The sequence below is a fragment of the Callionymus lyra genome, chromosome 13 (assembly GCF_982586985.1).
Source record: "Callionymus lyra chromosome 13, fCalLyr1.hap1.1, whole genome shotgun sequence".
NCBI classification, from domain to species: Eukaryota; Metazoa; Chordata; class Actinopteri; order Syngnathiformes; family Callionymidae; genus Callionymus; species Callionymus lyra.
The window spans coordinates 18730647-18744042 of NC_141830.1; the positions used below are offsets into that span (position 1 = coordinate 18730647).

At 41.5% G+C, this 13396-nt stretch overlaps 2 protein-coding genes across 2 annotated transcripts; both read left to right on the forward strand.

Moving 5' to 3' along the window:
* The first annotated feature begins 4106 nt into the window (after positions 1–4106).
* LOC148067635 (trypsin-1-like) lies at positions 4107–5310 on the forward strand. The gene is made up of 6 exons (XM_087805990.1): positions 4107–4172; positions 4262–4412; positions 4475–4725; positions 4795–4931; positions 5005–5106; positions 5172–5310. Exons 1-6 carry the CDS (start codon positions 4133–4135, stop codon positions 5217–5219), a joined length of 729 nt encoding a protein of 242 aa, XP_087662116.1. The 5' UTR covers positions 4107–4132; the 3' UTR covers positions 5220–5310.
* A 4968-nt stretch (positions 5311–10278) lies between these two features.
* On the forward strand, positions 10279–11483 carry LOC148067636 (trypsin-1-like). Its single transcript, XM_087805988.1, has 6 exons — positions 10279–10347; positions 10437–10587; positions 10650–10900; positions 10970–11106; positions 11180–11281; positions 11347–11483. The coding sequence occupies exons 1-6, from the start codon at positions 10308–10310 to the stop codon at positions 11392–11394; spliced, it is 729 nt and encodes a 242-aa protein (XP_087662114.1). The 5' UTR covers positions 10279–10307; the 3' UTR covers positions 11395–11483.
* Positions 11484–13396: the final 1913 nt, after the last annotated feature.

Below are 13396 nucleotides of genomic sequence, written 5' to 3' on the forward strand. Positions count from 1 at the left end.
GACGATGCTATCAGATCCCTAACAGTAAGTATTTATATAGATTGAATTATGAACATAGTATGGATTTTTAAACCTGCTTTTTGTCAAAAAATGTCACTAAATCTGTTATATCTGTATTTTTTTCTTAGGTATACTTCCCATTGACAAAGTGATGATATCAATTCAAATGTACATTTCCAAAAGCGACAAGCTTCATCTCAGTTCATGAAAATTCGTTCTGCTCATGTTTCATGATTGAGACCAATTGAGTCTTGTTAGCACTGTTTAATCTGTTGCCTCTCCTTATCTTCTGTCTTGCCAGTTTACATCAACTGAACTGGAACTAATCTCAGCTACTTGTCTCAAGGCTCTAGTCAGGCTCTAGCCTTGTCGCAAATCTTTTTTTTGCGTAATTGTGACAACATTCTTCTTTCATTGCAGCGACCATGTTTTACCCTAATTCAGCGGTGCCCAATACAGAGATCGCAATTTACTTGTCGATCGTTAAGCTGTTAATACAATTTGATATGATAAAATGGAGAAGATTGCCTGCTATGCACTTCAATCCAATGGTTATTATTCATGCAGAATACAAGCAACTCTGTGGTGTTAAGTGACAGCTAGACATGGCATTTTTAACAGATCTGACAAAACCAAGGTTAATATAATCAGCTGAGTAGATGCCTTCAAGCGAAAATGTGCAACATCTATCCACAAAGCTGAAGCACCTTGGTTTGAAGAACTTCAACAACCTCACATCAGAGCTAGACATGCAACAGAAGGCATGTGCGCAACTTGACAGTGTGAGCAGATTCAAAATAGTCTCTCAGAGTTTGACAAACAGTTTCAAGACTTTGCTTCACTCTAGCCAATCGATACGTTTATGTGTTTTCAATTTAGAGAATATACATGGAGGTTGATTTACTCACATGATCAAAACTCTTTGCTTCACCTAAACTCGTTTGAAGTGAAGGATGAGATTTTGAAACCACAGGCTGACAAGGCCACGGCTCTGGACATCAAGGAAAAGCCTGAACAAATAAAAATGTCTTAAGTTGTTTGATGAAGGAGTCAGTAGACTCCATCAAGCGCAAAGAGAGGAAGATTGTTCCAAAGCTTAGGAGCAACAGCCTGGAAGGATTTCTCTCCTCTGGTCCTGAACTGTGTGCGAAGAACCATCAGTAGATTCTGATCCACAGACCTCAGAGCCCGTTTGTAACTGTGGAAATAACCAGAATTTTAAAGTTGATCCTGAAAGAAACTGGAAGCCAGTGAAGAGATTTAAGGATCGGAGAAATGCGAGTTCTTCTACTAGAGCGAGTCAGAATTGTCGCTGCAGAGTTCTGTATCAACTGCAGGCAAGACAGATCCTTCTTGTTAAGACATGAAAACAAACTGTTGCAATAGTCCAGGCGAGAAGACACAAACGCATGGATTACAAGCTCCAGATCATGTTGTGACAACATTTTCCTTAATTTAGAGATTTTCCTCAGTTGAAGGAAACCGTATCTGGTCAGTTTTCTGCAGTGTTGAACTAGAGACATGTCTTTGTCAAATACAACACCCAGGTTTCTCAGGCTCAGTTTGACCGACTGACCTAAGTCAGCCAAGTACTGACTCAACCGTGGAACTTTATCATCAGGAGCAATGACCAGAGTTTCAGTTTTGTCCACATTTAGCTGCAAAGGGTTTTCACTCAGCCATTGTTTGATTTCTAGCAAACAATTGACGAAGCTGTTCAGCCTTTGGGGCTCAGTTGGGTCAAAAGAGCAGTAGAGATAGATGTCATCAGCAAAAATGTGATAAGAAACACCTGGAAATCTCTGAATGATTTTACCCAGGGGAATCAAGTTTAGCAAAAACAATAAAGGATCCAGAACAGAACCTTCAGGGACTCGACACAACAGACCCGGTGATTCACATCTCATTTGATTGGCAGATACACTGAAAGTGTGCACAGAAAGGTATGATGAGAACCACTGTAACACAGACTCAGACAGTCCCACTTCATCCCTCAATCTTCTCAGCAGGATCTGGTGATCAACTGTGTCAAAGGCTGAGGACAGATCCAAGAGAACCAGAACAGTGTATTGACCCGAATCAGCCGACATCATGATGTCACTGGAGACTTTCAGTAAGACTGTCTCCGTAGAGTAATGTTTGAGGAAGCCAGACTGAAACTTGTCATGGATGTCGCTCTGATCCAGGGACAAAGACAGCTGCTCAGACACCACCTTCTCCAAGATCTTAGACAATAAGGGGAGCTTAGAAATAGGCCTGAAATTACTGAGGTCAGTCGTGTCTAAGCCTGGCTTTTTGAGCAAAGGCTTCACAACGGCATGTTTAAATGCATTGTGAAAAACCCCTGTGGAAAGAGAGAGGTTCACCATATTGGTAACCCAGGGCCCAATTACATCAAACACTTTGATAAAGAGCCAAGGAAAGACGTCGGACGAGCAAGAGGAGGTTTCATCTTTTTCACCAGTGCTGAAATATCAGCCAGAGATACAGCACTGAAAGAAAACCACGAGGTGGAGACAGGCTCAGTTACAGCAGGGGTTCCAGACAAAGGGGGAGAGATTTTTTCTTTGATCAAATTAATTTTGTCAATAAAAATCTCAACAATGCATTGCTGTCAGCTTTACAGAAGAAAGGCGTGATTTAAGGAGCAGGAGACACAAGATAATTGATCGTGTCAAACAACAATTTGGGTTTTTTCTTTTTGGCTGCTACCAGTTTCCTGATGTAATCAGATCTGGCAGTTTCCACCATCTCATTGTATGAAGACATCAGATCCATGAGGAGAAGTCTGTGCACGTCAAGTTTAGTGGACTTCCAGAGATGCTCAGTCTTTCGACAAGTCTCTTTTGTCTCAGGAGATCTTCATTTGTCCGAGGGCACCTATTTTTCTGAATGTTCAAGTTCGATTTAACAGGTGCCACTTGATCCAGTATTTCAACACTATCATTAGTGAAAAAGTGAATCAAACTGTCCACGTTAAGGCAATCGTTGAGGGAAAGAGAGTCAGACATAGCAGAAAAACTGTCTGCAGTATCGGCTTAGATGACACGCCTCTGTGACCTAAAGTTAAGGGCTTAGGTTCAGGGATGAAGTCCAGGTTAAACAAGACAAGAGAATGGTCACTCAGATGGACATCATGTACAGATACATTAGAAAATGTCCAGGCCAAAAGTAAAAACTAAGTCTAAAATGTGGCCTTTTTTGATGAGTGGGTTCATAAACATGTTGCTCAAAAATAAAAGGCTTCTGTTAAAGTTAAAATTTATTTAGCAGAGTAAGATGTGACGTCATCAACATGAAGATTAAAGTCTCCAAGAATAAGAACAGTTTCCATTTGGATAACGGAATATAAAAAGTCACTAAAGTCTTTCAGGAACAACGCCGCAGGACCAGGACGATTGTAGATTGACACACAATATAAAGGACTTGTAGAACCAAACAAGATTTAACAAACTCAAAAGAAGTGAATTCCTGTGTCTGATTCCCTTTGCAAGAGCAACTCTCTTTATATACAATAGCCAAACCCCACAACCAGAAAGGCGAGGCTTCCCTAGGACAACGCTCACTACTGGAAAGAGTTTGTTTAGATGAATAAACTCCTACCCTCTGCCAAGTCTCAGGCAGACACAATGAATTCAACTTTTCTCTTGTGAAGAGATCATTCAGAGAAAAGGATTTATTTGTAATTGAGCGTGCATCTATAATGTGCAAAAAAAACGAACGTAAAATGACGATTTGAAATAGTTAAAAGCATTAGGACAATTGAAATAGCATGAGAATGTAAATTGTTCAATTCTTTCCAACCGCTAATGTGGTTTGACTTGAAGAAAACAAGTCCCTGTGAGCCTTGAGTTTGACCTCTGATCAGGCCACTGCATTTCTAAAGTCTTTCATTGTATGTGATATTATTGTGGAAACTTGCAGCAACTCTAACTGTCTATGTGAACAACAACATCTGCCTCCTCTTCACCGGTTCTCTATCACCTCTCCCGCAAAAGATCATTAACTTTTCCCTGTATTCGGAAGTTTTCCTGGATTTCAATTGGTGAAGGAGAGATTTAGAATTCTGGGCTGGACAATAAATAGCAGGTCTGCAGGTGAGGTCCTCCATCGAAAAGATCACTCAGCAAACATGAGGTCTCTGGTTTTTGTTCTGCTCATCGGAGCTGCTTGTGAGTTTGATCTTTTATTTTCCTGAAATTCTCCGACGAATTTGGTAAATGCTTATAATTTTGCTATTTTTTCTACAATGTGTTTCCAGTTGCTTTGGAGGACGACAAGATTGTCGGAGGGTATGAGTGCCAAGCCCACTCTCAGCCCCATACAGTGTCTCTGAACAGTGGATACCACTTCTGCGGTGGCTCCCTGGTCAGAGCTGATTGGGTCGTGTCTGCCGCTCACTGCTACAAGTCGTAAGTACCGAGTTGATATCAGGGTGCAGAAAGGGAGAAGTGACCGCCGCGTTTGTCTGCAGACGTGTGGAGGTGCGTCTTGGAGAGCACGTCATCAATATCAATGAAGGTACTGAGCAGTTCATCAGCTCTTCCCGCGTCATCCGCCACCCTAACTACAGCTCCTACAACATCGACAATGACATCATGCTGATCAAGCTGAGCAAGCCCGCCACCCTCAACAGCTATGTGCGTGCCGTGGCTCTGCCCACCAGATGCGCTTCTGCTGGCACCATGTGCAAGGTCGCCGGATGGGGCAACACCATGAGCTCCAGTGAGTGAGGAACCCTGCGTCTGTTCAGAGGTTTTCAGAATCCAACTCACTTTTGATTTTCCTCGACAGCCGCTAACAAGAACAGGCTCCAGTGCCTGGACCTGCCCATCCTGTCCGACAGGGACTGTGACAACTCCTACCCTGGCATGATCACCGATGCCATGTTCTGTGCTGGATTCTTGGAGGGAGGCAAGGACTCTTGCCAGGTCAGTGTCCTCGCTGTTCATGCCGACAGGCTCTTGGAACTGAGCTCAAGCTAAAGATGTTTTCTGCTCTCAGGGAGACTCTGGTGGCCCAGTTGTCTGCAACGGTGAGCTGCAGGGTGTTGTGTCCTGGGGATACGGCTGCGCTGAGAGGGACCACCCTGGTGTCTACGCCAAGGTGACAACCTGACAAAAGTAAATCTGAGTTTTTCACGTGTTATCTGACTCTTCCTCTCTCACCAGGTCTGCCTCTTCAACGACTGGCTGGAGTCTACCATGGACAGCTACTAAGTGAGCCATTGTTGGAAGTTCTGAAGAGCATCAGAACATCCCTGCTCCTGTTACAACATCTGAACCCATGAAATAAACATCTAACAAACGATCCCATCTGTGTCTGATCCTTCATGACCATAGAGACAATAAATCTAACTGATTTTGTTTCAGTCAGTCACTTGGTACAATGAAATCTGGATCATTTAATGTTGAAGGTATTAAAAGAAATAGGCGAAGCTTCATTGAGGATTTTCATTGATGAATATACAAATATTAATACTTCTCTATTGGTCTACATGCACACACTCTAGGTTGACAACCCAGTAGTAGGGATGGTCTTCAAATATCTCTGTAGAACTGATACTAAATGGACTGGACAAAAAAACATCTGTCGACCGGACCAATTGTGATCTACTGTTTTGACAATTGTTGTTTTGGAAATTTTCATACATAACAATAATCTGCTAAGCCAAAGTCAAACAAGCGCTGATTTAAGATATGATTGTATATACGACTTCCTTTCTTTACTACTAGTAGTACTACTATTTTGAAGTAAATGGGGGCGGGACTAGATAAACTTCTGATTTTCCCGCTTTCCCTTTCAGGACATGCATGTAATATGTGAATTACGATGAAATGTGATGTTGATGATTTAAACTGTCATGCCAGAAATAAACAATATTCATTCATTCATTCATTCATAGAACAATACATGGAACATGGTCCTGTCACTTGATTGACATTCAGGGAAGATGACATCTGACTTTTTGACACTAACCACAACTCCTCAACACCAAAAGATATTTTCTGTACTGAGACTGATGAGTCGACACACGTCATCAGTTCACTGTATTAATGTACAATATAACAATATTTTTTGTTAATGTAAGTACATTTACAACTTTATTGATACCACACGGTGACAGAAAACATTTTTTTGAGAAGGTCCAGCTGATTGGATCATTCCACAGTTGTTAGAAAACAAACACAAGTTAGAAAAATGAACCAATGGGCCGCTTTCATTGGATCAGATAGGTGTCAATTGAAAAAGCTGATTTGGAGTTTAAAAATTGCTGGAATTAACTAATTAAAATCCGCAAATGATTAATTCAGTGCAAGTCATCAGGATATGAAAATGAGCTTTACTTAATGTACACACATCAACACACATTGCACATATAATGAATTATCAATATACATAATATCTAAATGAATATTTTTTATTTTTGTACTAGAAAGATAATTTTGACTTGCTCATGTTTGGGTCTTTTTCTTTCAACATGTATGTCCTTACAAAGGGGTGAACATTAATCAATTTGAAAAGAGTGGATTTTTAATCTTGGGGCCCTTTTAAATCTAGATTAAGGAAGATGATCATCATCATCATCAGCGGAATAACATCCTCCATTCATTTCTACTGCCCCGTTGAAAGTAATTTATGGACCCTGTGTCTATCAAACACAACTTCCATTTGTCCCCTCGGTCTTCTCTTTCCTCGTCTTACTGCAATCACATGTTCTCACCAGGCCAGATGACCTTCTCTGCAGATCTATAGGAGTGGCTTGTGGGGAAAGTCTTAGGAAGGGAGGTGGTATGGACAAAACAAAAAATACATTAATATATGTGGTTTAAAAAAGGTAGTAGTCTTTGCCAACAAATGTCCTTTGTTGGCAAATACCCGGTAGAAGCATAGTTTTTTTTTAATGGAAACTCATTTTTAAATCCTAGTTTCCTGACTTACTCACGTTTCAAATGTTGAAGTCTTCCTTTCCAACATGCAAGTCCCTCATCATGATCATGTTTTGAAATTATTACTTTATAAAGTTCTAAAACAATAAAAACATACCCAATAAAATATATACTTAAAAGGTCAAGATAACACAAGACAAACACAAGAGTCTCAGAAAATCAAGGAAAAGCCTGCACGAATAAAAATGTCTTGAGATGTTCTTTGAAGGAGTCAGTAGATCATCAAACGCAGAGAGAGAGGAAGATCGTTCCTAAGCTTAGGAGCAACAGCCTGGGAGGATTTCTCTCCTCTGGTCCTGAACCGTGTGCAAGGAACCATCAGTAGATTCTGCTCCACAGACCTCAGAGCCCGAGCTGGGGTGTAAGGCTGGATCAGATCAGTGATGTAAGGAGGAGCCTGACCATGAATAGCTCTGAAAATAATAACCAGAATTTTAAAGTTTATCCTGAAAGAAACTGGAAGCCAGTGAAGAGATTTAAGGATCGGAGAAATGCGAGTTCTTCTACTAGAGCGAGTCAGAATTGTCGCTGCAGAGTTCTGTATCAACTGCAGGCAAGACAGATCCTTCTTGTTAAGACATGAAAACAAACTGTTGCAATAGTCCAGGCGAGAAGACACAAACGCATGGATTTGAAGCTCCAGATCATGTTGTGACAACATTTTCCTTAATTTAGAGATTTTCCTCAGTTGAAGGAAACCGTATCAGGTCAGTTTTCTGCAGTGTTGAACTAGAGACATGTCTTTGTCAAATACAACACCCAGGTTTCTCATGCTCAGTTTGACCGACTGACCTAAGTCAGCCAAGTACTGACTCAACCGTGGAACTTTATCATCAGGAGCAATGACCAGAGTTTCAGTTTTGTCCACATTTAGCTGCAAAGGGTTTTCACTCAGCCATTGTTTGATTTCTAGCAAACAATTGACGAAGCTGTTCAGCCTTTGGGGCTCAGTTGGGTCAAAAGAGCAGTAGAGATAGATGTCATCAGCAAAAATGTGATAAGAAACACCTGGAAATCTCTGAATGATTTTACCCAGGGGAATCAAGTTTAGCAAAAACAATAAAGGATCCAGAACAGAACCTTCAGGGACTCGACACAACAGATCCGGTGATTCACACCTCATTTGTTTGGCAGATACACTAAAACTGCGCACAGAAAGGTATGATGAGAACCACTGTAACACAGACTCAGACAGTCCCACTTCATCCCTCAATCTTCTCAGCAGGATCTGGTGATCAACTGTGTCAAAGGCTGAGGACAGATCCAAGAGAACCAGAACAGTGTATTGACCCGAATCAGCCGACATCATGATGTCACTGGAGACTTTCAGTAAGACTGTCTCCGTAGAGTAATGTTTGAGGAAGCCAGACTGAAACTTGTCATGGATGTCGCTCTGATCCAGGGACAAAGACAGCTGCTCAGACACCACCTTCTCCAAGATCTTAGACAATAAGGGGAGCTTAGAAATAGGCCTGAAATTACTGAGGTCAGTCGTGTCTAAGCCTGGCTTTTTGAGCAAAGGCTTCACAACGGCATGTTTAAATGCATTGTGAAAAACCCCTGTGGAAAGAGAGAGGTTCACCATATTGGTAACCCAGGGCCCAATTACATCAAACACTTTGATAAAGAGCCAAGGAAAGACGTCGGACGAGCAAGAGGAGGTTTCATCTTTTTCACCAGTGCTGAAATATCAGCCAGAGATACAGCACTGAAAGAAAACCACAAGGTGGAGACAGGCTCAGTTACAGCAGGGGTTCCAGACAAAGGGGGAGAGATTTTTTCTTTGATCAAATTAATTTTGTCAATAAAAATCTCAACAATGCATTGCTGTCAGCTTTACAGAAGAAAGGCGTGATTTAAGGAGCAGGAGACACAAGATAATTGATCGTGTCAAACAACAATTTGGGTTTTTTCTTTTTGGCTGCTACCAGTTTCCTGATGTAATCAGATCTGGCAGTTTCCACCATCTCATTGTATGAAGACATCAGATCCATGAGGAGAAGTCTGTGCACGTCAAGTTTAGTGGACTTCCAGAGATGCTCAGTCTTTCGACAAGTCTCTTTTGTGTCAGGAGATCTTCATTTGTCCGAGGGCACCTATTTTTCTGAATGTTCAAGTTCGATTTAACAGGTGCCACTTGATCCAGTATTTCAACACTATCATTAGTGAAAAAGTGAATCAAACTGTCCACGTTAAGGCAATCGTTGAGGGAAAGAGAGTCAGACATAGCAGAAAAACTGTCTGCAGTATCGGCTTAGATGACACGCCTCTGTGACCTAAAGTTAAGGGCTTAGGTTCAGGGATGAAGTCCAGGTTAAACAAGACAAGAGAATGGTCACTCAGATGGACATCATGTACAGATACATTAGAAAATGTCCAGGCCAAAAGTAAAAACTAAGTCTAAAATGTGGCCTTTTTTGATGAGTGGGTTCATAAACATGTTGCTCAAAAATAAAAGGCTTCTGTTAAAGTTAAAATTTATTTAGCAGAGTAAGATGTGACGTCATCAACATGAAGATTAAAGTCTCCAAGAATAAGAACAGTTTCCATTTGGATAACGTATATATATATATATATATATATATAAAAAGTCACTAAAGTCTTTCAGGAACAACGCCGCAGGACCAGGCCGATTGTAGATTGACACACAATATAAAGGACTTGTAGAACCAAACAAGATTTAACAAACTCAAAAGAAGTGAATTCCTGTGTCTGATTCCCTTTGCAAGAGCAACTCTCTTTATATACAATAGCCAAACCCCACAACCAGAAAGGCGAGGCTTCCCTAGGACAACGCTCACTACTGGAAAGAGTTTGTTTAGATGAATAAACTCTTACCCTCTGCCAAGTCTCAGGCAGACACAATGAATTCAACTTTTCTCTTGTGAAGAGATCATTCAGAGAAAAGGATTTATTTGTACATCTATAATGTGCAAAAAAAACGAACGTAAAATGACGATTTGAAATAGTTAAAAGCATTAGGACAATTGAAATAGCATGAGAATGTAAATTGTTCAATTCTTTCCAACCGCTAATGTGGTTTGACTTGAAGAAAACAAGTCCCTGTGAGCCTTGAGTTTGACCTCTGATCAGGCCACTGCATTTCTAAAGTCTTTCATTGTATGTGATATTAACGTGGAAACTTGCAGCAACTCTAACTGTCTATGTGAACAACAACATCTGCCTCCTCTTCACCGGTTCTCTATCACCTCTCCCGCAAAAGATCATTAACTTTTCCCTGTATTCTGAAGTTTTCCTGGATTTCAATTGGTGAAGGAGAGATTTAGAATTCTGGGCTGGACAATAAATAGCAGGTCTGCAGGTGAGGTCCTCCATCGAAAAGATCACTCAGCAACCATGAGGTCTCTGGTTTTTGTTCTGCTCATCGGAGCTGCTTGTGAGTTTGATCTTTTATTTTCCTGAAATTCTCCGACGAATTTGGTTAATGCTTATAATTTTGCTATTTTTTCTACAATGTGTTTCCAGTTGCTTTGGAGGACGACAAGATTGTCGGAGGGTATGAGTGCCAAGCCCACTCTCAGCCCCATACAGTGTCTCTGAACAGTGGATACCACTTCTGCGGTGGCTCCCTGGTCAGAGCTGATTGGGTCGTGTCTGCCGCTCACTGCTACAAGTCGTAAGTACCGAGTTGATATCAGGGTGCAGAAAGGGAGAAGTGACCCCCGTGTTTGTCTGCAGACGTGTGGAGGTGCGTCTTGGAGAGCACGTCATCAATATCAATGAAGGTACTGAGCAGTTCATCAGCTCTTCCCGCGTCATCCGCCACCCTAACTACAGCTCCTACAACATCGACAATGACATCATGCTGATCAAGCTGAGCAAGTCCGCCACCCTCAACAGCTATGTGCGTGCCGTGGCTCTGCCCACCAGCTGCGCTTCTGCCGGCACCATGTGCAAGGTCGCCGGATGGGGCAACACCATGAGCTCCAGTGAGTGAGGACTCCTGCGTCTGTTCAGCGGTTTTCAGAACCCAACTCACTTTTGATTTTCCTCGACAGCCGCTAACAGTAACAGGCTCCAGTGCCTGGACCTGCCCATCCTGTCCGACAGGGACTGTAACAACTCCTACCCTGGCATGATCACCGATGCCATGTTCTGTGCTGGATTCTTGGAGGGAGGCAAGGACTCTTGCCAGGTCAGTGTCCTCGCTGTTCATGCCGACAGGCTCTTGGAACTGAGCTCAAGCTAAAGATGTTTTCTGCTCTCAGGGAGACTCTGGTGGCCCAGTTGTCTGCAACGGTGAGCTGCAGGGTGTTGTGTCCTGGGGATACGGCTGCGCTGAGAGGGACCACCCTGGTGTCTACGCCAAGGTGACAACCTGGCAAAAGTAAATCTGAGTTTTCCACGTGTTATCTGACTCTTCCTCTCTTACCAGGTCTGCCTCTTCAACGACTGGCTGGAGTCTACCATGGACAGCTACTAAGTTGACCTGATGGAAGTTCTGAAGAGCAGCAAAACATCCCTGCTCCTGTTACAACATCTGAACCCATGAAATAAACATCTAACAAACGATCCCATCTGTGTCTGATCCTTCATGACCATGTAGAGATTAAGTCTAACTGATCTTGTTTCACTCAGTCACTTGGTACCATGGCATCATTTTATGTTGAAGGTATTTAAAAGAAATAGGCGAAGCTTCAGTAAGGATTTTCATTGATGAAGATACAAATATTTATATTTCTCTATTGGTCTACATCAGAGGTCGGCAACCGGCGGCTCCAGAGCCGTATGCCGCTTTTTCAGCCATCTGATGCGGCTCGCTGAGTCTTTTAAAAAAATATATATAAACGTGGGAATTTTATTTAAATGTATCGTAGCGTTTTTCCAATGATGCACGAACAACGTGCAAACCACTCTTCCGTTTACTTTTTATTTAATAAAAACTGTTACAGTAAGACGTATCTTCGCTGATATAAGAACACCATTAGTTCTTCAAGATCATCATAACTCTGACTCCTCGCTCCCCCCTCCCTCACCTGTCTCACTCTTAAAGGAACAGTGACACGCAAAACAATCGTATTATCGTTATCGTATTTTTCTTTGGTTTGTTCAAAAATATATTTATCAATTTGTGCAGACCTGAAAAAAACTTTGTGAAGTATAATTTCTTTCTGCCTGCATAGAAAATATTTTATATTTTTCAGCAAGTCACTTACAAACGTGTACATTATAATAAATTAGGTTAAGTTTGATATCAAATAGTTTTGTCTTGAATGTTATTTTGTATTCAGCATTGTTGAAATGATAGGTATGAATTATTGGTAACCCAGGGCCCAATTACATCAAACACTCTGATAAAAAGCCTACAAGGAAGGACATCATCTGAGCAAGAGGAGGGTTTCATCTTGTTCACTAGTGCCGAAATATCACCCAGAGATACAGCACTGAAGGAAGAGTAAGATGAGGAGACAGGCTCAGAGACAGCAGGGGTTCCAGACAGAGGGGGAGAGATTTTCTCTTTGATCAATTTAATTTTGTCAATGAGAAATCTCAACAATGCATTGCTGTCAGCTTCACAGAAGACAGGCGTGATTTGAGGAGCAGGAGACACGAGAGAATTGAATGTGTCAAACAACAATTTGGGAGTTTTCTTTTTGGCTGCTACCAGTTTCCTGATGTAATCAGATCTGGCAGTTTCCACCATCTCATTGTATGAAGACATCAGATCCCTGAGAGGAAGTCTGTGCACGTCAAGTTTAGTGGACTTCCAAAGATGCTCAGGCTTTCGACAAAGTCTCTTCTGACTCAGGAGATCTTCATTTGTCCAAGGGCACCGCTTTTCTGAATTTTCAAGTTCGATTTAAAAGGTGCCACTTGATCCAGTATTTCAACACAATCATTAGTGAAACAGTGAATCAAACTGTCCACGTTAAGGCAATCGTTGAAGGAAAGAGGATCAAACATAGCAGAAAAACTGTCTGCAGTATCAGCTGGATGACACGCCTCTGTGACCTAACCTTTTAGGTCTTAGGTTCAGGGATGAAGTCCAGGTTAAACAAGACAAGAGAATGATTACTCAGATGGACATCATGTACAGATACATTAGAAAATGTCCAGGCTAAGAAAAAAACTAAGTTTAAAACGTGGCCTTTTTGATGAGTGGGCTCAGAAACATGTTGCTCAAAATAAAAACCCCACGACCAGAGAAGCGAGGTTTCCCTACGACAACGCTCCCTACTGGACAGAGTTAGTTCAGATGAATAAACTCTTACCCTCTGCCAAGTTTCAGACAGACATAATGAATTCAACGTTTCTCTTGTGAATAGATCATTCAAAGAAAATGAATTATTTGTAATGGAGCAAGCATCTATAATGTGCAAAAAAACTAACGTAAAATGACGATTTTAAATAGTTAAAAGCATAAGGACAATTGAAATAGCATGATAATGTAAATTGTTCAATTCTTTCCACCCGCTAATGTGGTT

Excerpts from the sequence above, each read along its gene's own strand:
- LOC148067635 (XM_087805990.1), top strand. The coding sequence starts at position 4,133 with ATGAGGTCTCTGGTTTTTGTTCTGCTCATCGGAGCTGCTT. Across the intron at positions 4,413-4,474 it reads GCCGCTCACTGCTACAAGTC|ACGTGTGGAGGTGCGTCTTG; the intron begins GTAAGTACCGAG and ends GTTTGTCTGCAG. Across the intron at positions 4,726-4,794 it reads GGGCAACACCATGAGCTCCA|CCGCTAACAAGAACAGGCTC; the intron begins GTGAGTGAGGAA and ends TTTCCTCGACAG.
- LOC148067636 (XM_087805988.1), top strand. The coding sequence starts at position 10,308 with ATGAGGTCTCTGGTTTTTGTTCTGCTCATCGGAGCTGCTT. Across the intron at positions 11,107-11,179 it reads GAGGCAAGGACTCTTGCCAG|GGAGACTCTGGTGGCCCAGT; the intron begins GTCAGTGTCCTC and ends TTCTGCTCTCAG. Across the intron at positions 11,282-11,346 it reads ACCCTGGTGTCTACGCCAAG|GTCTGCCTCTTCAACGACTG; the intron begins GTGACAACCTGG and ends CTCTCTTACCAG.